Consider the following 27,312-nt stretch of genomic DNA (forward strand, 5'->3'; position numbering starts at 1 on the left):
GAGTCTGATTCCGTCCTGCTGGCGCCCACCCACAGCAACAGAAAATTCAAACAAAAAGCAGAAAGCACAGTCGCAGAAAATGGCTATCAGCACAGTCATTACATCGTTCATTGTTATCAGTCCATACTTGTAATCAGATATTGAATATATGGCTCCAAACCTCTGAGGGACGAGCATGCAGGGGCAAAGTCCGAATAAAGGCAGTCTCAGTGTCATAACAATAGGCAACATTCTAAAGCCAACCTTGAGGGCTGGATGGGCGACCCCTCCCCTAAGCCATCGCCATCCTCCTGCGCACCACCACAAGCAATAGTTCCGCCATGTGTCTCATTGCGGGCTGCTGGGCCCTTGTACATCCCAACAAGGCCACGATAGGATCTGGCTCTAGCTGTTTCCCAATGATCAGCAAGAATTTTAGCACCTCCGAACAGAACCTGGAGATCTGTGGGCACTCCCATGCCAAATGGAGAAAGCCTGCCGAAGCAAATCCACACCTGACACATGCGGTCGGGTGGCGGGAAAGTGTTTGTGAAGCCTTGCCGGGGAGTGGTAAGTCCGGTGTAGAAAATTAAAGTGTATTAAATTATATTTGGAATTTAGGGATACTTTCTGTGTTTGCTTCAGTATATAAGCCCAGTCTTCGTCTCCAATAGGGTCCCGCAGGGCCACCTCCTTCGCAGGGCCAGGGCCCCTCCCTCCCACAGTGCGTCCGGATGTAGATCTGTGAGACCAAATCCCATTCAAATCTAACCTCCTTTTTGAGGTTCTCACAGGTTCTGTTAAACTTTCAAAGTTCTGCACAAACTTGTTATAAAATTCACAGTCCCAAAAATGATCTGAGCTCCTCTTTACTCGTGGGATCCGGTGCATTTTTGATAGCTCTCATGGCATCGAACTTGGGATTATAAGCTTCCCCACTGACCACATGGCCCAAGTACTCTACTTCAGGCTCCTTAAATTTACACGTACGCTTTTCCACCTTCAAACCCTTCTCATACAATCTCAACAGCACTTTCTGCAACCGTTTCTTTTTGTTATGCTCACACTCCCCCTTTCCAAATACAATGATATCATGCTGATAGACTAATGTCTCCTTAAATCCTTTCAGCACTTAAGTCATGAAACTCTGAAATACTGCGGCAGCAGAAGCTAAACCGACTGCATTCTTTTATAGCAGTATATGACGAAAGGCGTTATGAAGGCAGTTAAATCTCTGCAACTTCTGTGAATCTGAGCTGATGGCATGCATTGTTCAAATCTAATGTAGTAAATATGTCCATTCCTCAATGCAGTTCAACATTCCCGATATTATAGGCAACAGATATTTGTCCACCAATATATTCTTATTTAGATCCCTGAGATCTACGCAAATTCTCAGCTTCCTGTTCTTCTTTACAGCAACAACAATGGAGATCACCATTGAGATGATTCAATCCTTTCAATAACTTCTTCCTTCTAAAGTCTATTCAGTTCTTGTTCTACCTTTTCCACCAAGGCAAACGGAATCGGTCTCGCCTTGGTATGCACAACTGAAGTTGCTCCAGGTTTCAAAACTATCTTATGAGCATAATTCCTTAACAACCCTAACTCTTGTTGAAACACATCACCAGGTTCTTTTTCCAAACTCTTTTCTATACAAGGACTGCTGCTCTTCACTAACAGCGCAGGCTCTTCCTCGCATGGATCTAATCTAATTTTTAACACAGCCTGATCTTTCAGCCAAGAACATTTACACCCTTCCTTGCAATGTAAACTTTTATATCTGCTTGACGATCCTTGAACTGTACAATACTTTTGAACCAGCCCGTGATGTAAATTCTGGATCCTTGGAACCCTCCAGGATTCTTAATGTCTGGTGGATGAATTACTGCTTTCAATCCTTCGTATCTTAATGTCTCCCATGTTTTGGCTGTAATTATTGTGTATGGAGAGCAACTATCCACCATGATTGATAGCTTCAAATACTCTATTATTAAAATGTCACATCTGGGGCATTTCAATTCTCCACCAGCTGGTTTACGAACACGTACTACACTTTCCTCTTCTGAATCCATGTCTTCTTGTACAATTAATACACTTTTCTTATTTCTACAGACCACTGCATAAGGTCCCCTCATTCTACAAATTGCACATTTCTGATTAATGGCTGGACAGCCTCTGGAATTGGTATAATGTCCTGCCTTGTCACACTTAAAGCATCTATCTTTATCTCTGATCTCATTCTTGAAGCCCCTCTTGTTTTCTCTACAATCCTGATCTTTCGACTTATAAAGTCTTGCACTTGTTTCATCAGCTTCTTTATCGCTCTTGTTTCTCACAACATTCACTATGGATTGTTCTCCAGACTCTTGGCTTGGCTCGGCTTGGTTTGGCTTTGCCTAACAGTTTGAGCTTGTATAACCTCCTTTTCCTTATTCTTAATCTCCTTCGAACAGAAGTGAGTGTGTTCAACCCTCTTTGCAATTGCCACAGCCTCTGACAATGAGGCGTTAGCCACTATCCACAACCTATCTTGAACCAAGGGGTCTTTGGTGTGGATGATAATCTGATCTCTTATCAACTCATCCAGTGTGATGCCTGCACCAAAAGAACACTTGTGAGCTAGCTTCTTTAGTGCTGATACACACTCCTCCACTGTGTCTTCCTCTTTTTGTGACCTAGTGTAGAAGATGTATCTATTAATTGCAACGTTTATACCTCTGGTGGATAATACTTATCCAATTGCCTTAAGGCTTGTTCATATTTCACCAGCTTCATCCCCTGTCAATTGCAGCAACTCCCTATATTTGCCCTGGCCTTCAAGCCCCAAGGCATGCAGTCACAGTAGCTTCTAGCTTCTTCTGTGGAGACAATCCCTCCTGTTCAACAGTTTTTATATAGTTTTTCTAATATTCCCTTCATTTTGGCCACAAAACATTTGGCTGACAAGGATTCAGCAAGTAACGTTCTGGAGGGTGCACTGTTATTCCTTGCCTCTCTGTGCTGCAAGTTCTTCACCACTGTTGCCTCTTTTGTCTACAATGTTGAGAAAAATGTTGGAAACGTTCCACTAGCACTGTGTTGCTTGTGGTAAAACATTAATATCTTCAGCATGATAACATGCTTTTCCTTTTTAAAGAAAAAGAATATTACTTTGAAGAAGAAGAGCTTCATGGGAATGCATGCACAGACAGTTATAAACTGATAGTAATTGGTTGACACTAATCTGAATCAGTTGCAGTGACTGAGGACAATGAGAAATTTCCCTGACCGCCCTGTTCCCCCTGTGTCCAAAAAGGGTGTCAGGGAGGAACAGGGTACTCAGGGAAACCATCTGGGGCAGAAAACTCTGATGACTGGAAGCTAGGAGCAAGGATGCTGTCTGTGTCTTCTAGGCATAGCTGAAGAGGCCCGAAGTGACCCGTCGTGGATTGTAGGAAGCAGGGTCTGGAAGAAGAGCAGGAAAAGGGAATGAGCTCCAAGTTGTACTAAAGGGAAGGCTCCAAGGCCAATTCTCCGTACCCTCAAGGTGTTCCTGGCAGTGTTTGTTAAGAAAGGCGGGAGTAGCTCTTCCTTCGACTTGCTGATAAAGTAGAAAGAGAGATCAGAACAATCCCCGTTAGGACAGAGAAGAGAAAGGAGAGGAACGGGAGACAGCCCCCACCTGGTCAGGACGCTGTGTGATTTCTGGCTGGTCGGGATGCTGTGTGATTTCCAGGAGGCAACTGGGGGGAAAAGACCAATAAGGGATCTGTAATCCACGGGAGAAATATTTTGTGCTATTGGGTTGAGGGAGAATTGGAGTTGTAAACAATGTGTAACAGGATGTTTCCTACTGTGGTATTTATGGGGGCGTGAGAAGTAAACAGGTTGCAGGGTAGAGGAGAGGGAGGTAATCTCTGCTCATCCGAAACAGTGTGGACTCGGCAAACGAATCAGGGGTAGCGCAGGAAATAGGCGAGAGGCCAGGAGCAGGGGAACTGGAAAACAGAAGGGAACAGGGTTAAAGAGAGTTTAAAAAAAAAAACAAGTATTAGCTAGCGATTCACTCACGAAGCATCTCTCAGAGGAGTAGCGATGCATTGTTTCTCTGTCCCAGGCTGCTCATATTCTGCGCCCACAGCTTGAGGGGGCAGAGACAGAGAGCAGGCTTGAGCGTCAACATGCGCTGTAGCAAAACGTTCCTTTCTGGACGCCATTTTAGGAAGGGTGCAGGCTACAGTATAACACAGCCTTCTACGTTGCCACCATGACCAGCGCCAAAAGGGGGATGTGACATCTTCAGGATGAATGCTGATCTCTGCCTGACCTTGAGTTACTTTTAATATATGCAAAATGGCGGCATGTTTTTGACATGTTAGGGTCCTTTCCTCTAATGGTTTCCTTATCGTGTCAATGCTATGCTTCAATTAGCCAGAATTGTTTGCCTGCACCTAAGCGATCACTTGCCAAAGTAACGACTGCCGCTGCTGCTCTAAGTCATGCTTTACCTTACTTGAACTCCTTTGGCACAGGATCAGCCTGGAGTGAGCTTCAAAACAAACTTCAGGTATGCCTGTTGTGCGGGTCCTTCAACGGTTGTTGGCCTCGTCGTCAAAATGTATTATCTTGCCTTTAAGTACACACAGAGCCAATTCACAATGTTAACGCTCCTTTATTCAACAGACCCTGCGCTCCCTCCGCCGTCCACCATCAACTTCCACTTCACAAGCCCCTCACACACTCATTCTCTCACGACACACACACCAACATTCCATTTCTCACACACTCCGCATTCTCCTCACAACAATCACACAGGAGTGGAGCACAGGTAATTAACATAAGACACTACACAAAGTTAGGGGTGAGTATCTTTATTTGGGATGGCCCAGGGAAGCGAAGCAGGCGCAGAGGGAGCAGGGGCCTGTGGCAGAAGGAGCACACATGGAACGCGAGCGTTTCACAGGTGACTATGCCCACGTTCCACAACTCGTTTGGATGGTGCAGCCTCCTCTTTGTGTCTCAGAATGGCTCTCGTTTTTGGGCGCGAATGTTACTAGTTATTCCCACTTTCCAGATTAGCCCCATTTGGGTCCCAAAGAGGCCCATATTTGTATCAGTAATAGCCACGGTTTAGGTTCAGAATATCTGTAATTTGTCTACAGAACATAAATGACCCATCCTTTTGTTTAGCATGAACAGAATATGACTCGTACACTTTGTTTTAATTCTGCCTTCTACCTCGTCTATCTTGTGGTCCTATCTCTCCTTTTCCTACCTGGCTCCTAATTTCTGCTCTCACTTTGTCTGTACGTTCTGCTTCTCTTACCTTTCAATTCTTCTCTTTAAGCGTACCTTCTTGCTACAACTTGAGTTGTTGTTTATTCATTGTGTATCCCCATTTATGATACAGTTAATGTAAATTGTGTACAGTGCTTTGGCAAAAGCGCTCTATAAATACAAATGAATAATTAACCCAATTTTTCAATTAACAATGTCCATCATTGTTCACAAACCAGCTTGACTCTTACCTAGAATCACACTTCTTTGTGTCTGTTAAACTCTTATTTGTGTCCTACAACAGCACTTGTACCAGGATTGCCTTCTTTGTTATTTTTACTTTAAATAGCCATATTTGTGCCCTTGTCTGTGCACAGATTGAACAATATCCCTGACCAGACTCCCCCCTCCCCAATTTCCCATAGTTAGAATAGACCCTGTTTTTATTCGAGAATCATCTTTAGTTCAGTCCAGAACAGTCATGTGTCTTGTGTAATGTAATAGCCTTTGTTGGTATCCAGATTACCCCTCATTTTGGGGTTCCATGGCTTCACATTGATACTCTTGCACCATTATGCATTTGCATTGGTGCATTAGCATCGGTGCACTTGTATTGATTTAATTTTATAATGGTGGCAAAAACGATGTATGTCTTTACAGTTTTTTTTTATAAAAGAGGCGGCAAGTCTCTCTTTAGTCTACCTCTTATTTTTTCTAAACTCCTGACCCTTCTTTACATCTGTTATGCCTGTTCCCTGAAAAACGAGCAAAACCAATGTCAATGCACCAAAGCAGGTGCACTGGTGCAAATGTTTCCCAGCCAGTGCAAATGCATAGATATAAAGACATGTCATAACTCAGAGAACTCTTTTTGAGTCCCAGGATAATAGCAATTGTTTGTGTCCAGCAAAAGTTTTGTTTATTTATTTATTTATTTTTGTTCATGGTTCAGTTACAAAAAGTAGAACCTTTACAAAGATATTACCAACGAAAGCACACATATTTACATTTACATTGCATTTACGTTTGCATTTTCTCCTAAAATCCTACAACAATATTTTATTTTAATAACATTAAATCTTTAGACCTTTAAAAGAAAAAGAAGAAAAACAGAAGAAAAACAGAAGATTCAGTTTCTATTATAAGAACCCCCCATCTCAACGAGGGTAAAACTCTTATTTAACCTGATTCAGGTTAAGCAGTAAGAAATTCATGGATGAAGGGGATCAAAAAAGATCTATCATAAAATCTTTAACATCTTAAAACATTTACAAATTCTTAAAACAGAGAGAATAATGATTAAACAGTTAATATTAATTGATTATCAAAAATAACAAGTTCTTTTTCTATGTGTTTACAAAGGCTTACTAGTTCATATATTAATGGTTTGTGAGAGCCTTACATCATTCTTGCCCATAGAAATTGCAGACAATCTTCATAATCGATATTTACAAATTTCATTAGTCGATTTGTTCTCATAGACTTAAAGTGGGGGCATGGAAGTATCAGATGTTTCATGGTTTCATAAGGTTCATTGCGTAGAGGAAAGCGACATTTGCTTTGATTTATTTCCCCTTTTTCGTTCCAATTCCTAGTCCTTCCCTAGTATGGTATACGTTGAATCTCTACCATGTATATGCTTTCCTGATATGATTACAAGGGAATAACGTAATGTGATCATATCTTGGAGTGCGCTGTTTAACAAATGCACCGTATTCTTTGTACAAAGTGTAGGTTGCTATTCGGTCTATGGTTAAACACCAATCCCTTTCAAAGAGCTTTTTTTTAGCATAACTTGGGTGATGATAAACATCATTGGCGGTGATATGCAGGACATTCAGTATTTGTTGCATTTTCAGATGATATTGAGTAAATGAAGTAAAAGTGATTGTACCCAGCATGCTTTTCATATCAACACATAGCGAGTTCTTTGGTGGGAAATGGATTTTTGCGTAGTTTGACAATTGTCTCCATTTCCAGCCTCCCGATAATGCCACAAGCCCCAATTCATGACGTATAACAGCGTTAGGTATGGACATTGGTAAATACATTGCAGATTTTAACAAAGAACCCTGTAAACAATCAAGAATTAAACTCATATCACATAAACATTTATCAAGTGAGTATAGTATTACACCTTCAATTTTCAATGTCATAAAGTCAATCAAAGGTGTTAACGAGAATTTACAATATTTCGCATAAATCCTTTTTAGTTGAGAAGTGGTCGGGTCTTACATTTGATTAAATCAGTCCATGCTTTAATTGAGTTTTGTTCTCAGAGATTGTATCCAAGATAAATTGTATTGGTAATGCAAGAGACTTGGGCTTTGTTTATATCATTGACTAACACTTCTTTGTGCCCGCAAGTGTCATTATGTAACCAGAAGATTCTGCATAGTTCTTTGAGAAAAGTACTTCTTTTTGTGGGTGGCTTTCTCTGGCTGCCAGAGTCTCCCTGTCCCCCCCAAACTGGTCTGTCCAATGTGGTTTCAACACAGTCCCAAACCTGGGTCATTCCCGACACAAGAAAGGGCTACCACTGTGCCTGTTGATAATTTAACAGGCTTCTACAGTGCCCAATATTTTGTCTACAGATGATATTTTGATCCACATTAAACCAACCAAAATGGTTCTCATCTGTCTGAGTACGTGCGGCTTCTTTTCTTCCCTCACTATTTTACACACAGGCTTCTGCATCGCCTAATGACTATGGTGTAGGGATTCTTCCTCTGACAATCCTTCAGAGTTGAAATCCCTTCGGATATCAGTAGGAAAGCCTTGATTGCAGCCAAAGATGTTTATTATTCATTACAAATGTCTACTCTCTCACACACTGTTCTTGTATCTGTGACACTCATTGTTTTTGTTGCGGTGTGTCTTGTACAATTGCTTGTTTATAAACCAATCCAACACCCCTAGTTAGGGATGCCTGCTCTCATTGACAAATATGTTGTATGATTATGTTGCTTCCATTGTTGAAACAGCCACCTCCTCTCTTTGCCCTCATTGCCACTTTGTTCTTTCCTCTAGTTCCTCCAAGACCAGACCTTGGGGATGTCAAGTCAAAGCACCCAACAGGAGGTCGGATGGGTAAAAAGTTTCCCAGGGCTGCAGTCTTCAAAACTACAGAGAAGGAAAAGGGACAAAGCTGGTCTGGTGAGTTTAGGACCAAAGAGATAGGCTGGGGAAGGGATAGGGGAGGACATGGGCACCCACCTTGGAGAAATGACAGCACACAGATAGGGACTCCCCATCTTGCTGGTGCATCAGGTGGGAACGTAGTTCCTGATGGTTGCCTACAAAACAGCCGGAATGATTGATGGAGAATATAGATTCATTTGTACGTGTTCAACAACTGCTGGATTTTTACTAAGCCGACTTTGGCCCAGCTGTGAGTTGGAGCCATTGTCGGTGACAGCCATGAATGAGGCAAAATGAAACGTGCCCTGGTGCAATTATATCTTTCTGTGGTGTGCCTCATTATCAACCACAAAATCCTTTTAGCAAGACGAGGGTCGACCAGAACTCAGCAGACAATTCTTAATGGATTCTGTGATTCTTAATAGGCAGGACACAATACACGGCTATTGGCCCAACCAGTCCATAAGCGATAGATTTGTGTTACAGTGGTCGGCATTATCGCCACTCCTGGTCAGTAGTTACTTTCTCCCACTTACTTCCCTAGTGCAGGCTCTAGGATTTCCTTAATTTAACAATGTGGGTGACATGCACAATCTCATATCCCTGAACCCCTCCTACCGTGAAGGTGCATCACGATTGACATACTGCCTCATATCACTTCTGGACTGGATGTGCCCGTATTCTTTACAACTTTATCAGTCAAAAACAGAAATTGTAGCCTGCAGTAAGTTCCTCCTGGAACAGGTGCAGTCCATTGGCCTGTAGGTCGTGCTCCTTGTCTAACTTTAACAACCAGTCCAAAATATGGATTCTTTATGACTCTGGGCTGTCTTTACAAATCTCTCATTTGCAAGGTAATTAAGACAAAGTTTTTAATCTGTTGTCACTGACTAAACTATTTCCCTTGTCTTGTTTACTAGTACAAAATACAGGCAGTATTATGCCAGGCCCAAACGATTTGGCCAACAGTCTGTGTTTGGGGTTCCAAGGCCATCTAACAGAAAGCTGCAGTCACAATGCTGTCTAGAACACCAGCGAGAGATTGGATGAGCTTGGGGCGCTTCAATGGGTGCTGCCCAAAGAAAGAGTGGACTTCAAGCCTGTGCATTGCACATAGGCTATTCTCTTCTACAAGGCTCTTTCCTTCCTTTCTGAATTAGAGGCTTGAACCCCAGGTCTTTGCTTGATCCCTTTTTGTGGCTTCATCCCCTGAGTGGTTCCTGCAGTTTAACAGCCCGTCTCCATGAAAGCACATACGGGAGGCTGTTGATGTTATGTGCTTGACCCATCTTTAGGGAAGATACTTCCATTGAACCTCAGCAAAATGGAAAAATAACTGGTTTTCATGGAGAAAAAAAATACTCTTTCACCAAAACGTATCAGAAGCTGCCCAATTTCAGTGTCTGGACGAGTAAATAACCCAGGAATTGATAAAATGCCAGTAACTTAGCAGAAATTGCAAAGTGGACGAGACCACGAGATTTGGCAATCAGCAACAAAGGGAGGATCTCAGAGGAGTGGCATGAGAAATGAAGGCAAGAGTAACTTCAGGTGGGTGGCTTGTAATAAGATCGACAGTGGTATGACACGAGAACAGCAGCAGGCAAGGAGCAAATACTAAAGGGGTGTGACATGAGATACCAGCAACCAGCCAAAGGGAACAGGGGCATGCCATGAGGTACATAGGCTCCCGAAAGCAAACAAGAGCTGTGGGCTATGGCATTCATCATAGCTACTAGGAGTCAAGCAAAAGCCACTTTTGGCTTTTGTGTAGGCCTGGGCACTGCCACGATGGTCGTAGCTGGCCATAAAATGGCAACAGCTGGCAAATGTGTAGTCCCCCAAGCACATGTTTACAGTGCCTGGCAAATGCCTATATAATAACTATACATAAACCAAAACGGTTGGCTGTGCCAGTGCTTGTTTTTTTTTTATTACAAGACATCTCTGCAAGGAACACATATAAATCAAGTGGCTAAAGGCACACTTAGTAAAGGCATTTTAATTACACCAGTGCTGTGTTTACAGGGGCAATTAAACCATTAGCTCTGACCAGACAGCTTGAAAATAACGTTGGCAGGCCAACGTTTCTTTTTACATCCCAGAAAGATGGGGGTTGGTTGAGGAAGGGCAGTGAGGAAGGGAGGTGGTGGGTGGGAATGGACATAAGGTTTAGCATGACCATGGGTATTCAATGTGGTGGTAAATAACCAAACACCACACACAAGCTGTGTGTCCCTCCTCACGTGCCACCTTTCTTCTAGCTCTGCTCCAGGTGATAGAATAATTTTAGCCTATAGGCGATGCTTAAAAATGAAAAGGGGATCAGAGGAGCACTATGTGTCATGTCATTGCATACTCCGATGCACTGGGGGTCATTACGAGGTAGCCATGGTGCTATTAGAACCATGGCTAGCCCCTTACCGCATTCCGGGTACGGGTTCCCGAAATAGGGACTTACCGGGTCATTCCAACCTTGGAGGACCCAGTAAGTCCCCATTCCGGGAACCATTCCCCATTCCCATTCGAGCCCCCATAGGGCTCAATGGGAATGGGGATGGAGATAATAATGGTACCGCAATTTGCAGTACCGTTATTAGCTTTGAAGTCCCTTAACGGTTCCCTTCCATAAGGCCTGGTAAAACCAGGCGTTAAGGGAGGACCCGCAAAGGGAACTCGTAGTAGGGCGGTAAGGGATTACCGGCACCGGTGCCCTTACCGGTGCCGGTAATCCCTTACTGCCCGCCTCGTAATGAGGCCCCAGGTGTTAAGGAAAGGACCCGCTAAGGGACCTCAAAATAGGGCAGTAAGGGATTACCGGCACCGGTGTGCTTACCGGTGCCCGTAATCCCTTACCACCTACCTCGTAATGAACCCCACTGTGTCCGCCAACATTATAATGAGGCCCATTAAAACAAAGATGCACTTGCCACGTAGAGGGAATATTCAAACAGAAGTAGAACTCCCAGGAACTACATGAACAAGAATGGGAAGTAGAGGGATGAGTGAATGAGAAGCGGAAAAAGAGCTAGAGTAAGGGAGAGAAAAGCAAAGAACCGGAATGGGGACCCCTTGCATATGTCACAACGTGACAACGCAGCAAATGTCAGTGTGGAGATGCCTCTTACAACAGGCTGCCCCCCATACCTAGTTGCACCTATAGCACATCTGCCAGTGCATTACCCCTTAATGTGGTGTAGAGGAAGGGACAACGAGGCGTCATGACTTGGCACGTCATGGCGCGGTTAAGTTAATAAAAAGAAGCATAGCCCTCCAAAACAGGATCAGTGCCAGTTACAAGCCCAAACAGTGTGTGTGCATCCTGATTCTGTGGCGTGGCCTTCCACGCCGCATCACACTGGCGATGAGGTGGCATCAAGTGGCGTCATGTCCGGGAGCGGCCCGGTTCCATCAACATCAGGGGCGGTAGCATCTGCGGCAGCCAGCCGCCCGCACCAAGAAAAAAAAGACATGATCAAATGAACACATAAGAAGATGCCAACGATCGCACCCTTGGTTGTGCAAATGCGATTGCACGGCTCCCCTGCTGGCAGAAGATCGTAGGCTTACACCACCGTGGGGATTCGAGAAAGAAAACACCGTATGGTACAGCGGACGTGCACACGTACACACCAGCATCATTTCACTGGCGTCATTTCACTGGCAAGCCCCAAGTGAGCTGGAGGCAGCAGGACACCCCTATAATCATAAGTGGGCTTTTGGAACAAACAAGGTGTGTATGACCACCCAGCCACAGCAAAAATACAAAAAAAGTAAAGGAAATATGACCGAAGACCAGGTGTGGGCAGTGGCGTCGCCAGGAATAAAATTTAGGAATGGCACATAGGGGGCCAAAGTCAAAAGTAAGGGGCACAGATAAAGTGGGGGAGTACCTATGAAAGGTAATGTGTGACGTCACAGGCTCTCCTGCAGAGAGGCTTTTGTGCACACCAACTACCCACACCCCACTGTACCTCCCCTCCCATCAGAATGCAGGCACGAAACCATTCAGTGACTAAATGACCCTCATTAGCACTTTCGCGGACTACATTCTGATGGGAGGGGCTGCAAGCTGCTCCATCACTGCTAGCTTTGAGACAAAAGGAGTATTGCCGTGTGATCTGCGACATTTGCCAAAATGATTGTCACAAATAACACCACAAACAGAGAACACAGTCACTGCTCGCTTAACTAGGGGGAGCTAAAAGGGGGGCACAGGATTTCAGAAGGGGGGCCAGTGCCCCCCAGATCCTCCTTAGCGACGCCACTGGGCGTGGGGGAGGCGAAGAAAGCCCCCACCAGTAGCAGGGTCGTTGGAGCCCACAAAGAGCAGGCGTAAAAGAAAAAAGAGGACACACTGAAACGCTCAACCCTAGCATCACGCGGCAAACTCACACACGTGAGCCTTAGCAATCCAGCTTCAGTGGTGTAAAGAGAGGGCACCCCCAAAGCTGACTACTCACCAGGCAGCATGTCGTACTAGCAGTAGTCACAACCAGCCCGCAAAAACACCCAGAGGTCACCAGGAGAGCCTCCTGGAAGGCTAGAGCTCCGTGTAGGAACCACTACGTGGCAAGACTTGTCACAAGGCTCGTTCATGAAGCCCTTTGCGCTTGCAGCAGTTCGAGCTGCACCTGAAGTCGAAGAAAATCGTGGCAGCTGAAGAAAAATGTACCTTCCTCATGCTGAACCTGGGAACATTATCCCTGCAGCTATTCAATGCCCTGCCCAGTAGAGTCCCGAAAGACGACTACCAAGCGGCCAAAACAGCGCTCAACAACAAATTCAAGCCCCAACTGAATCCAGATTACGAAAGGTTCCCACTGAACCTGGTGCAGCATAGGCCCTCAGAGAAAATCAACGACTTTCACACAAGAGTACGGGAATTGGCCGTGGGATGCAAATTTCCTGACTAGGAGATCTCTGTGAGACAACAAATTTTCCATGGCATCTAGTCCGAAAAGCTCAGGAGAGCCATCCCATCAGAGAGAACCCTATCCCTGGAGATTGGATGACAGAGAGAAAGAACAGACACTCAGGTAGTGGCCATGGAGGCAGACATGAGTCGCAGACAATTCACCAACAAGCATTGCTCCGATTCACTCGAGGGGAAACGCCACTGGAAGAGTCCCCAACTTAACAAAGCACCCTCCATGGACACAGCAGTAGTGCAAATGTTGCATAGGGGAATAGCACAAGGAAGAACCTTGCCAAACCATTGGAGCAACCTGCCACATGTGTGCGTGAAAATTAATCATTTTGCCTCTGTCTGCATCAGCTCCAAGTTCCATCGAGAGCCTCGCAGGTCACACTTGAGAGACACTGGGACCCTGAGAACAGGCAACCAAAAGAAACAGAAAGGAAAAGCAATAACGGTGGAGCGAGACCAAAGTCAGAGTGACAGCGACAGTGAAGACAGCAAACAGTCGGAGGGAGAATAGTCTCCAGAGCGACGCACAAAACACTGGAAGAGACTGAGTGAGAGAGTACACCTCATATTGGCAGTAGAATCACCCAAGAGCACCAGAAGAACAAAAAGGCAGGCCCCAGCCGACATGCACAGCACTCGTGAACAGTACGCCAACACAAATGGTCATCGACTCCGGGGCCACAGAGAATGTTATGCCTGTGAACAAGTTCAAGACAATTTCAGAAAGTCCCTAACTGCACTACAAAACAGTTCAAATCTACGCACATGGCAGCAAAAAGCCTCTCCCTATAAAGGGGTCTTTCAAAAGCCGAAGTGGCATACAATGGAGAAGCTTGCTGCACCAGGATATACGTCGTTGATGCAGGCCTAGAGACACTGTTAAGATGCAGAACAGCAGAAAAATGTAAACTCATTCACTTCGCTTTTAACCTGCAGAAGCCTGTCATTGACAGATTACTAGAGAAACATGCAAAACTATTTAAAGGGATCAGCTGTCTGAAAAACTGGACCGTCATGCTCCACATAGATGCCACTGTAAAACCCAAAGCAGAGAGTTCCTTTCCATGTGCGTGCGGCCGTAGATGCAGAGCTAAAGAAATTGGAAGACTTAAACCTTATCAATAAGACGTCAGGGCCCACCCCAGGGTATCCTCCATGGTCGTCACCAATAAACCAAAACAGCAGAATGCGGTACACAGATGTATTGATATGAGGCTTCCCAATATCGTGATTGGATGCGAACGACACATCACTCCCGTGATTGATGAATTGATTGTTGACTTAACTGGAGCCACCGTTGTCAGAAAACTGGATCTCTGTTTAGGCTACCATCAAATCGAACTGGCCAGAGAGTCTCAGTAAATTACGACCTCCTCCTTGCACCTAGGTCTCCAAAGTTACTGCTATCTCCACTTTGGCATTTTGTAAGCAGTAGAGGTTTCCAAAACAAGATCTGCAAGGTATCCACGAATGTCAGTGATGATATATTAATGTATTGCACGTCGGAGGAAGAGCATAACACGTGGCTGGCAGTAGTGCTACAATGACTAGAAGAGTCAGGATTGACCCTGTGCACTGGAAAATGTGAATTTGGAAAAAGGGAACAAGTATTTTTCGGCTATGTCTTTAATGTAAATGGGGTATCCCCTGACTCGACCAAGGTGGTGGATGTTAAGAGTGCGAAGCCGCCAACCACCTCAACTGAAGTCCAGACCTTTATGGGCATGGCCACATACTGCAGCTGTTCGATACCGAACATAGTGACGGCTGCAGCACCCCTACGAGATCTCGCCATGAAGGAAGCAGCGTGGTCATGGGGACAGGAGAATGTTGCAGCATTTCAGCGACTAAAAGACTCGCTGGTGACCACAATAGCATTCTTCAGCAGAGCATGGAAAACAGAACTACTGGTGGATGCCAGTCTGATGGGACCACCCAAACAAAGAAGGAATCACGCACCCCAAGAATTTTGCCAGCTGGGTGCTAACAAAGACTGAACAAAACTATGCGCACATTGAGTGAGAGGCCCTCGCCATCCACTTTCCCTTCTATCTCATGGAACAACATGCCGCGATCTAAATTGATCATAAGCCGCTCATGCCGATCTTCAAGGGGTTTGCCCCACGTCCCCCGGTGTGGCTTGAACGCTGGATGTTCCAACTACAACCGTTCGATATCAAGGTACTCTACCGATCCCCAGGAGTTAACGCGGCTGACTACTTGTCTCGGCACCCATGGCCAACAAAATGTGGCGGAACAAGAAGCGACACAGGAGACGGATGAGCACATCCACCAAGTTGTTGTGTGCGCCAACCCAAACAAATGAAACTAGAGGAAATCATAAGCAAAACTGCACAAGACACAACCCTTCAGCTCGTGAAGAAATCCATCCTTAGGGGTCACTGGGGAATCATTCTAGCAACAACAACGCACCGCACTCCTGCAGCCCAAGAATTGCTGCAAGGGCTCTTTGGGGTATTCCATGAACTCTCTGTCTCGCCAGATGGAATAATACTGAAAGGTCACTGCATCATTCTGCCAACAACACTAGAGGGACGAGCCCTGAGGCCAGTCCACGAGTGCCATAAATGGATCATCACAATGCAGGCATTCCTCAAATGAAGAATATTTGCTGCCGAATATACAACAGAAAGGGATGTCACTAGTAGGATCCTGCACAGCATGCCAAGCGATCCAACGACAAGGACCCCCAGAGCTGATCGTGAGTCCCTGACACAGCCAGCAGAGATGGGACACGATCAGCATAGACTTCTGCTCAGTTGCCAAGGAAGCATACCTGCTGGTGGCAGTAGATAGTTTCAGCAAATACACCAAGGTTGAGCTGGTGTGGATCACGGATGCCACATCAGTCATAACCGCGCTTGAGAAGATGTTCTCCATGCACGGACTGCCAACCAAAATCAAAAGCAGCAATGGTCCTCCATTCAAAGGAAGGGAACTGCAGGAGTTCCTGGACAATCTAAACATAGAGCATCACTGAATCACCCCAAGGGGGCCCCGGCCAACGGAGATACAGAGTGTTTCATGGCTTCATTGAACAAAGTAATACGGATCGCAAGAGACCAACAAGTCTCGTGGCTACCCGAGGTGTACAGATTTCTCCAAACATACCACCTGACACTGCATTCCTCAATGCAGCTATACCCAGCGACGTTCATGTTTGAGGTTTCCATACAGGCAGGACTTACCGTGCATCTCAGCTGGATGGCACCAGACATAAACAACGAGCAAGTGAAGGTCAGGCAAGACAGGAACAAGAGGGAGAGCAGGGCATGAAGAGCTCACCCCAGTGACCTGACCCCAGGAGACACAGTGCTAGTGAAGAATAGGTTTCTGCCAAGGATGTCAGCCCTATCATACGAACCACAATCCTGGACAATAACGAGCAATGACCATGGCATGGCAATGGCAAGGAGAGATCAAAGTGCCATCCACCATGTAGAAGGAAGCACCATTGCCCACACCCGAGATGACGCCCGGAAGAGAAAGCCCCCTGAGACAACTAGAAGAGAGACTGATAAAGATCGCTGTGAGACTGAGACCATGGACACTCCACAGAGTCCCGTCTAGACCTCCCCAATCCCCTATCAAAGGCGAGCAGAGATCCAGGATGACCCCTGTGTGGTCTCCCGCAAAAGCAGGTCAGAATACTCGCTGAGAGAGCGGCCGCAGCCGTCTACGGAGCGGAGGGGTTTTGTCCTGCATGGAATTTACCAGCGAACTGTATGCTGAATGTTGTTTGTCTTATCGTCCAAGTTGGGGAGAGGTGTGGTGTAGAAGAATGGACAACGAGGCATCAATAACGTGACATGTCATGACGTGGTTAAGTTAATAAAAAAGAGGCACGGCCGCCATAACAGGACCATTGCTAGTTACAACCCCAAATATTGTGTGTGTCTTGATTCCGTGGCAGGCCTGTCTCAGCAGGCCTACGCCAAATCACACTTAACAGCACAACTCCCAAATGCAGTGGAGTAACTTTGCTGAAAAACTTGGGGGGGACAAACACCCCTGTTCCCCCTAAAATTACGCCCATGCTCAAATGCACTAGTCCTAAGAATTAGATCATGTCCCAGTCCTGGATTTCAAGCACCCATCATGGCTCACCTAGAGCTCGTATTATGTGGAAAAAGCAGTGACCAAAGTGCCCTGCAAAGTGACTCTGAAAATCCGTAATGTACTGAGCCACGACATGTGACGACTGCCATTTCTTCTCTCCCTCCAGGCCTTGGCAGCCCCCATGTCACCACGGACGAGGTGCTGGACTTGACCAAAGAGAGTCTGTACTCCGGGCGCAGCACTGAAGAGGATGAGGACCCAGATGTCGTACAGAGCCGCACCGTGCCGCCAGCGCCCACCAAGAAACGAAACAAGAAAACTGCTCAGAAATGTGAGTACCGCCTATGCTATCAGAGAAACAATGTTGCAAAATGGAAGCCTGAATGCTCCAGGGAAGGGTCCACTTAGGTTCCGGTAGGGTCCACTGCTTCACATGAGGGCAAGAGTATTGCGGTTGTCATAGTATTAGGCTGATGTTTTAGCATTCATTCTACTGTTCATGGCTGGACATATAGCAGTTGTTTAACCGTTCAGGGATGGTGATTTAGCTGTGGGTGTATTGTTCAGGCATGCCATTTTGTAAAATCGTGCCCAGGGCCAGCAATGAAGCAATTTATGTACTGCACAGGAGTGGTGTTTTTGTAGTTTGTATACTGCCGAGGAATGGTGTTTTTGCAGTTTGCATGCTGCTCAGCGCTGGTGTTTTGCACTTCTCTGAGACCTGGCATTTCAGCTATTGTTAATTTGGCTATCTCCGTTATGTTAATCCACAGGCCATGTCAGTGTTTATATTTGAGGTATGCCAGGAAGCTGAATGGGATCAACACCAGACAGGTGCGCAAATGGCTTACGGAAAGGTGTATTAAAGGCAGTTGCAACATTTTGCGCCAACATAAATATAATGCCCGACACCACTCCCCAAATCCCTTAGGAGCTTTCGTTAAGTAAGGAACAAGGGGAGATAATTGCAATGGTTTATCATGGCCAAAGAGAAACTCAGTAAACCCAAATCAGGATGGCTTCGCCCGAGGTTTACGCAAGAAGACTCTGGGTTCCGTTTCCCTCAAAGCGGGGATCCCTTCCTGGGAGGTGTCCTCACTTTTCACTGATGAAAATATAACTCAACAGCAGGATATCTTCCCCTGGGTTGGGCTCTACTGTTCATGCTCCGCAATCAAGGGATTCCTGGGATATCCTCGCATCTCAGTCCCTTGCAGACATTTGAGTGTCCGCAGGCCACTTTATTGGCTTCTCCCTCTGTGGATTCAGGTCCTCTGCTTCTCGTGCTTGACTCCCGGAAGACCTGTTGCCTGGATCCCCGAGTCCTATGTTCACACACACAATAAACTGATCAGAGCATCCCAGGGTCAAACTGGAAGAAAACCCTGGAGCGACAACCAAGACGCAGTCAAACTTTAGTCTCTTCACAGACTTCACGCACCGTCCCTACGCCCCCGCATCATGTAGCAGGTGGCTGCACACGGCCCGTGTGGGGAAGTCAGCCTTCTCCCCAAGAATCGGGATGGAGCTTTTGTCACAGTAGGTTAGCAGGGAGTACACTGCTTAGGCTGGGCTTGTTAGCAGTCAGTATGCTGCTTTGGGTGGGCTTGTTAGCAGTCAGTATGCTGGTTGTATTAGTGGTGGGAATGCTACCGCGACGTCTGCCTGTTGGCATTGGGACACTGTCCTGGGATGAGCAGTGGCTAAAATCTGAAGGCTACGCAAGTGAAATCATGTATGCTTCCCTGAAGTAAGCGTTGGTGCTTGCTTCAGACACCAACAGAAGGGGCACTCCTTGCAGAGCCACAATTTATGCACAGGGCCTCCTTATTTGGAAAACCTCCTGGCTAACCTGACCGGTCACGTTCTGGCCATCTGTTTAACCTATGAGATAAATATTGGGGCGAGGGAGAGACACTATATTTTAATGACACCGGACTCGTTAATGGCTACTCGTCATAGTAAGCTAGCAGCCTTTTTTTTAAGGTACTTTCTGAGCCTTTGCTGTAGGATTCGTTTTTCCTTTTCAGATCCAACAGAGAAGCTTAAGGTCATACCTGCCCCTGCCCTTGACCTCCATGCTTGTAAAGTGATTGGGTCGGAAGAGCCACTCGGGTGAACCACCTAGACCAGGGCTCACTGCGGCACACCAGATGTTTTGGACTACAATGCCCTTGATCCTTCACAGTTGACTCTGCTAGCTCGGGTTGATGGGAGTTTTTGAACAAACAATCTGGAGGTCTACACTCAGACATAGACTGACATAAATGTATGTTACTAGAGCGTTCTAAATAGGGTTAAAAGCATAAAGGCATAACTTGTGCCTGGGATACACTAGGCTAATTCTGGGAGATTGTAGGTCTTTAGCTTGGAAACTTAAAGTTAGAAATACCAAAGTTTTAACATTGACATTCCAAAATGAAAGTTTGAAAATCACCTTTCGTGCATTTTCCTTGCTATGCCTTTAAGTTTGAAAATATAACTTTCAAAAAGTTGTTTTTCGTGATGCATTTAGTTTTTAAAGCGTTTTCCTCTGCTGCCAACCTGACGCGTGCGTGTTCCCTCATCCTTCAAATCCCCTGATTCTGTATCATGCATTTTCTAACTTTATAATTATTAATTAAACTACTTTCGCCGAGCTTCTCCCCATTTCCCTGAAACTACGCGCACTTTGTCCTGCACTTTAAAAGGTTTATCTTTTAATTTTAAAACCACCCCCGTCTCCTCACCCAGTCACCACCAACACCCCTTCCCCACCCTGTCACCCCATTGGCCCACCTCACCTCTTCCTCCTGACCATTTTTTCAGGTTGCTTCTTTTTATGAACTTTTTCTCACGTTAGTCATTCAAACTTTTCTGCTTCCAAACGTGAGCCTTTCAAAGTGTTTTCTCGAATTCAGCACTGGAAAAGCAGAGGGTGAGCAAAGGAGCCCGACCCTTAACTGCTCAGCTTTAATCACTTCTATGCAAAAAGCACGAGCATACTCGTCCTTAGCACTTGAGGGTGGGGGTGCTGCTGTAGATGGCCATGTTAAAATGGGCAGAACGTACGTGCTCTGTACAGGCGGAGACAAACACTGCGTCTCCAAGTGATGTTTTGTGCCATCTTATTGCCTGCGTCCCTGCATCCCCTCCGGGTCTCCCGTACAACCCTTTACCTGCTTTCTGTATGTCACCGGGGCTTCCGGGGAGGGCAGCCTGTCTTCATGGCTGGCTCGGCTTTGCCAGTCTGCTTCTGCAGCTCTGCGGCATCTCCAGCTGCTGGGCCGCCCGACTCTTCTTGCCCATAGTATTTTTGTAAAAATGTGTTTATTGGTGAGTTTTGCAAACACAGTACACATTAACCATCTGCAAGTGATTAAACCAATACACTAAAAACAGACAGTGCAAACAAACAAAATACCCAGTACTTGTCAATGAAGCATTGTGTGCTTCTATTCTTTGCTCAACATCATGACTTATCTTGTTTGGGTCCGATTAGCAGCGTGATATTAGACATTTAGCAAGGAGGGTCAGGTACAGTATATACAACCGGTATTCAAATAATATAGCATATGTAGGTCCAACAATATCTGTGGAGAGTGTTCATGGCGCTCTGTTATCTGAGGGGTGAGAGACAGAGTTAACAAGTGCTTTCCATGCTTCCAAGTTAAGTGTAACATCCCCCCATGTCTTTCTATTGACCTTCCCCATATAGTGGTCTCAGCGTCACACCAGCGCTTACATTCCTGATGCCATATTTCCAACTGTGGACCCTTGTGTGATTTCCAGGTCATGGCTATACATCTCTTGGCCAGTATGCAGGCTAGGTCCATGTATTTGTAGATGTGTTTGTGCTTACCCAATCTGGGGTGTGCACCCGGCAAACATTCAAGCGGGTTCCACTGAAATCTTTTGATTCCAGCTTCTTCACAAGTCTGCTTAATTCTGGACCAGAAACACTTTATCGCCACCCACTCCCAGAGCATTTGCATTAATTGAGCACTGTCCTGCCACACTGGAGGCAGTTGCAGGGCGTGTCTTTTCTTAATTTGGCGATCCTGGACGGGGTTATGTACGTGCGATGAAGCACGTTCACCTGTATTAGCCTGAATCTAGCATTGCGGGATACGTTTGTTACGTGGCCCAGTGCCAGTGTCCGCTGCCTATCTTCGATCTCTAGCCCCAAGGCAGCCTCCCAGCTCATTTTCAATTGAGTGAGCTTAATGCTGGTACTACCTAGGAGACACTTGTACAATCTGGACACGGTCTACAACCATCTTCTAATGCATACATTAATGTCAAAAGGGGGTTGGGTTGAGGCTGAGCGGGCCAGTCAGGCCAGTTTCCTTTGACTATCCTAGCTACTCTCATGTACCTCAGGAACCGCCCACTTGGGAGTCCCTCAGATTGCATCTGTCAATGCTCTAAGGTTCTGTTGTCGTACATGTCCCCCCTCGTAGCTATTCCAACTTCTTCCCAGTCTCAGGCAACTTTCAGTTCATTTAAATGATTGCATGGACCTGCCAAAATAGGGACGTTGGGAGAGTAAGGGTGTTGGAGTCTGAGTGTGTTAAGGGTCCTTGATCAAACCTGTCTGCCCACACACAATGCTAATGGTTGGATTTCGTTCCGACTTTCCGGGGACCATAAGGCCTCTCTAAGCAAAGCAGGGCATATCAGTGTGCTTAGTAGCTCATGTTCGGATGTGGGTTCATTTGACAGCCATTTCGTGATAAAGCTCAGCTGGGCAGTTAGATAGTAGTATTCCAGCCTTGGAAGTTGGACCCCTCCCTCTTCATAGGCGAGAGACAGACTGATGATCGGCAGTCTGTGTCTTTTCTGTCTCCATATAAAATCTCTGAGTATACCTTCCAGGTCTTGCAAGAAAGGGGCTTCTATATAAAAGAGAACATTGATAAAGCTGTATAGGAACCTGGGAAAAATAATCATTTTTGTGATGGCTACCCTGCCCATGAGGGAGAGGGGCAGTCAAGACCAGAATGTCATTGGTTTCTTGACGCACTCCACTGCCCTCTGCGTGTTGAGCGTGTGTGTCTCTGCTGGGGAATGTGTAATTCATTTGCCCAAATATCTGAAGGAGTGCCGTTACCATTTTAGGCCCCACTCTAGTAGGGCAGCCTTGTTTGTGCCTCACAACCCTGCTAGGGGGAAAAGACATGACTTTTGCTTATTGAAAGTGATTTCCGGATAACCTGGCAAAGTCATCTAGGACCTCTAGTATTATGGGCAGTTTATGTTGCGGTTGACACAATTAAAATAAATAATACATCATCTGAGTACAGGGAAAGCAAATGTGTAATGCCCCGGATGTTAATTCCTGCTGCTAGGTACTCCTGCCTTAAATATGCGGCTACTGGTTCCAATGCTAATATATAGAGCATTGTTGAAAGTAGGCACCCCTGTCTCGTCCCTCTCTGTATGTCCCACTGTTTCGATATTTGCCGACCAGTTTTTCCTCTAGCCTTGGGTGAGGTATACAGTATTTTAACCCAGAGTATGAAGTTAGTGCCAAACCCAAAGTTATGTAGTGCTGCATCTATCCACTCCCAGTACACAGGGTCAAACGCCTTAACAGCGTCTCGGGATGCCACTACGTATTGTCCTGTGCAGGTGTTAGTTTGATCAATAATATGCGGTAGTCTGCGCAAATTCGAGGTGGTGTTACGCCCTGGTATGTATCCGCTCTAGTCAGAGTGTATCAATGCTGCAATGCACCGGCGGAGGCCAACATGATGGTAAACAGCTTTACATCATAATTAAGCATGGCCAAGGGGCGGGCGGTAATAGTCGCATGTTTCAGCAGGTTTTACGGGTTTAAGGATGGCGACCACCAGTGTTTGTTGCATACTGCTCGGAAGTGAACCAGTGTCGAAGGCTTCTACAAAAACTTTTAAGAGTATCGGAGCTCAGGTAGATTGGTATGTTTTGTAAATTTCCGCTGGGAGGCCATTGCTTCCCGGTGTCTTGCCTGAAACTAGAGAGGATATATCCTCCACCACCTCCTGTAATGTGAAGGTTTGGTCTAGGTGTTCCCGCTGACTAGTGGTAAGTTTTGGGAGCTGGATCATTGCAAAGACCTCTACAATTTCTCTGGGAGGTATTTGTGTGTTGTGGCTGCCATGGGGCCCCGCATTCATCATGTAGTAGCGTGATTGGTGTTTTAGGGTGCTCTTTTCTACATAGCCAAGCTAGTAGTTTTCTGGACTTGTTTGCCTGTGCATGTGTTCTTGCCATCCAAGTGTTGTAATCAGACATTGACAATCTCTCCCATGTGGTTCGGCATTGAGATCTTGTCTCTTCAAGTTCTCTCTCTGGGGGCCTCGTGCCAGGGTATGACCTCTCCAATTCCCTTCCCCTCTCAACCTTTTTCGAATACTTCCAGCTCTGGCAATAATCTTGCCCCTAGTCACGCCTTTTAAGGTTTCCCAGATAATTCCCCAACTATTCATACTGTCAATATTATCTTCTAAGAAAGAACTTAGCATGAGATGAAGTTGTTCTCTGAAGGCAAGATCCAATAAAGCGTCTGTAGGCATGCACCATGTCGGGATAGGGGTCTTAGGTGCCCTGTTATCCCATGTGACAATCAATGGGGAGTGATCAGATATGGTACGGCCCTTGTATTGTGGGGTGCATTTAAAGGCCCCAAACAGAAGTCCCTTTCACATGAATAGCAGGCTTTTTATCAGTGAAACAAAAACGACCCGGCTTTTGCTTTTGTTTTTCAAGTAAAGTTAAAGAGCCATGTGGAAAGGGGCCTACCTGTCATTACCAATGGACCAGCAGCAGTTTAATTTACAAAAGGAGGAATCAAAGATCCCTGTGACATGGAAAACAGGATTTTTAAACAATGTAAGTAAAAACGGCCTGCACATGTGTGTGCAAATAAAAACGGCTTTAAAAAATATCACTGCTCTCAGAAAAATGTCAGGAAAACAAAACATGATGTGTGCGTTGACAAAAGCAATGTATATTATGTTTCACCCACAAAACTCCAGTGACATTTGAAGAGCCACTTAGTCTTCATGGAAAACCTGTTTCTAGTTAGTTGTGGTCAAAACTTCACAAAGGAAAGCTCCCACTTCCAGCCTAGATGTCACATCTCCCATCTAATGACCCCCCCACATTAAAATGTGCTGCTGAAGGTGTTGAAAGCCCACTGTCCTCCAGACCTGCTGGCTCTGAAAGCAGGGACTTGAATGAAATCCACCCTTGGCTGAAGCACGACTAATATGTGTGAAAATAGGGGAACCCACTTCAAAGAGCAAACTACCAACTTCAAAGAGACTCATAAAAAATCTCTGTTCAGAGGCTGGCACAGGGAGACAGATGGCTGTGCTGGATGAAGCAGACCTCCCATTTGCTGAACATGAACATTCACAATTCATTTAAAAGGACTATTTTCATTTAGGCCTTTTACGCAGCAACCATACTGTGGATTGATTTCATCTTGGTACCATTTTGTATGTAATTTCCAGGCGATTTTGGGGATATAAAATGCATCTACCTGTGTCTCTGGGAACTGTAATGGCCAGTTAGACTAGGTTTCTGGCTGATCTGAACATGTTCCAAATGTGAGAGTTGGTGAGCGGGTGGAAAATGGAATTAGGGACATGCTGTCACAAGTCTCTCCCCTTCTCACCTGTTTTTCCTGTTTGCTTGGGTCCTTCTTTGGTGACTTCTTTCGTACGGTCTGGGATTTATATAAACCCGTGTGTCGGTCTTCAGATTCCAGCGTGAGGATGATGTTTCAACTCCAGGATACGTTCAGATGTCCAGGACGGAACCAGGAAGGAACAATATCCGCGCTTGGAGGCACTGACCACCGTGACTCGAGCGCAGGCGAAAATCCATGAAATTTCGGAGGTAAGTTTGAGGAATGGAAGGATAGGAGGAGTGTTCAAGGAACCGGGAAACAGGATTCAGGAAAAAGCCCTGAGCGAACTCCGGCAACACATGTCCAACTACAGCGAGCAGTAGCGTTGAGATGCACAGAACCGCGGGGGCATGTCTGTTTAGTAGTACGCAGAGCGTGGAGCGCAAAGTCTGGCAAGCTTCATTCCGTATCAGGCGGCCATGTTGGGAGGATTACTGCATTCAGTCCTCTATGGGTCCGGGACCACGAAGTCCAGAATGGACGCAGGCAACGTTTCATGACAGCATGCCTCATCTGAAGCCCAGGTCCTCCAGGTTTGCCTGGATGGATAAGATGGTACCTTCGAATCAGCCTGGGGGCATTCATGTTTGACATGGGTTCCCAGGTGCGCTCACTGGGAGGATACCCTTTCCATTCGACCAAATATTGTAGTTGACCACGTCGGTACCTAGAGTCACAAATTCTGGAGACCTTGTATTCGAGTTGGTCATTGACAATCACTGGGGTAGATCTGAGAGCTGTTCGGGAGGGCTGAACATATGGTTTTAACAGAGAAATGTGGAAGACTGGATGGATCCTTTTCCATGATTCTGGTAATTGGAGTCGAAAGGCCACTGGATTGACGATTTATTTTATAGAAAAGGGTCCGTAATACCTGGGAGCCAATTTATTTGGTCGTAGGTGACATGGGAAGAGTTTCGAGTATAACCAGACCTTATCGCCTATTGCACAGGAAGGCCCAGGTCTTCTTTTGGAGTCAGCATAATGTTTAAAGTCTCTTCAGGCCTTTTCTAGGTGTTCCTTAGCTTCTTTGTGCACATTGATTAGTGTTTCAATCCAGGAATCAACCGCAAGAACTGGGGTAGGGTGTGAAAGAATGAACGGCAGGACTGAAGGATGAAATCCTTGACTACAGAAGAAAGGCTTGTTTTGATAGCTGAATGACCCAAATTGTTGTAAGCGAATTCGGCCACAGGTAATAAGAGTGACCAATCATCCTGGACCTTGGTGGTGAAGCAACAAAGATATTGTTCCAGGGTTTGGTTTACTCGTTCAGTAGCTCCATTGGTTTGTGGGTGATTTCCCGAAGACAAGGCACGTTGGATTCCCAGTATACGACATAACTGTTTCCAGAACTGGGATATGTACTTGGGTCCTCGGTCAGAAATGATTTTGGAAGGTAGCTCAGGAAGCGGAATATGTGTTCTAGGAAAATCCCAGCAAGTTCGGATGAGGATGGTAGCTTGTTTAAAGGCATAAAATGAGTCAAATGTGTGAACAGATCAATGGTAACCATTATGGTGGTGTAGCCTCTGGAAGACGGTAGTTCCACAATAAAATCTGTGGCAATGATTTCCCAGGGTCTTGTTGGTATTGCTGGTTGATGCAGGAGACCTGCTGGTCTTTTATTGTCATGTTTGTTCTGATTGAAGACTGCACAAGTCTGGACATGGATCTTGATATCATCCTTCATCCTTGGCCACCAAAACGGTCTTTCTATTAGATGGAGAGTGTTGGTGATCCCACGGTGTCCTGAATGGAAGGTATCATGACATAGGCTTGTGATCTTTTGTCTCAGTCCAGGAGTAGGGATAACCAACCGATTATCCTTGAATAGATATCCGTCTTTTGTTTTGAGTTTCCATCAGTTGTTTCTCTTAAACTCCTTCCAAGGTTCTGAGGACTGAGTTTGGATTCAAATGTCTTCCAAGAGAGTAATTGCTTGAGCAACAAATATTGTGTTGGGAAACATCTTAGGGAAGGTCCGATCCTCAAAGGGTTCATAATCAGGACGTCTGGATAAGGTATTGGCTATAATGTTATGTGTTCCAGGGAAATGATGGATTTGTAATTGGTAAACTGGCTTGGCGACTGTTTCTACATTCTAGGGATTGTAGGACTTGAAGATTCCGATGGTCCGTGCCGACTTGTACCTGTGTTTGGCTCCCAGAAGGAGATGACGCCAATCAGTGAAGGCCTGACGGATGGCTAACAATTCGTTCTCCAGGACAGAATAATGAGTTTCACTGGGAGTCAAGGTGCA

The 27,312-nt window shown here is 45.7% G+C and overlaps 1 protein-coding gene across 3 annotated transcripts in view; it reads left to right on the forward strand.

Annotated features, from left to right (window-relative positions):
* The window catches only part of LOC138453344 (tubby protein-like), a 197,611-nt gene that overhangs the window by 63,849 nt on the left and 106,450 nt on the right, over window positions 1-27,312 (forward strand). For all 3 annotated transcript variants that reach the window (XM_069606092.1, XM_069606108.1, XM_069606100.1), the window contains 2 exons: window positions 8,269-8,394; window positions 17,556-17,720. In XM_069606092.1, the coding sequence (XP_069462193.1) occupies window positions 8,269-8,394; window positions 17,556-17,720 (291 nt within the window). The remainder of the gene's footprint in view (window positions 1-8,268; window positions 8,395-17,555; window positions 17,721-27,312) is intronic.

Source organism: Ambystoma mexicanum, chromosome 1p (assembly GCF_040938575.1).
Source record: "Ambystoma mexicanum isolate Mex_15411 chromosome 1p, UKY_AmexF1_1, whole genome shotgun sequence".
Lineage (NCBI taxonomy): Eukaryota > Metazoa > Chordata > Amphibia > Caudata > Ambystomatidae > Ambystoma > Ambystoma mexicanum.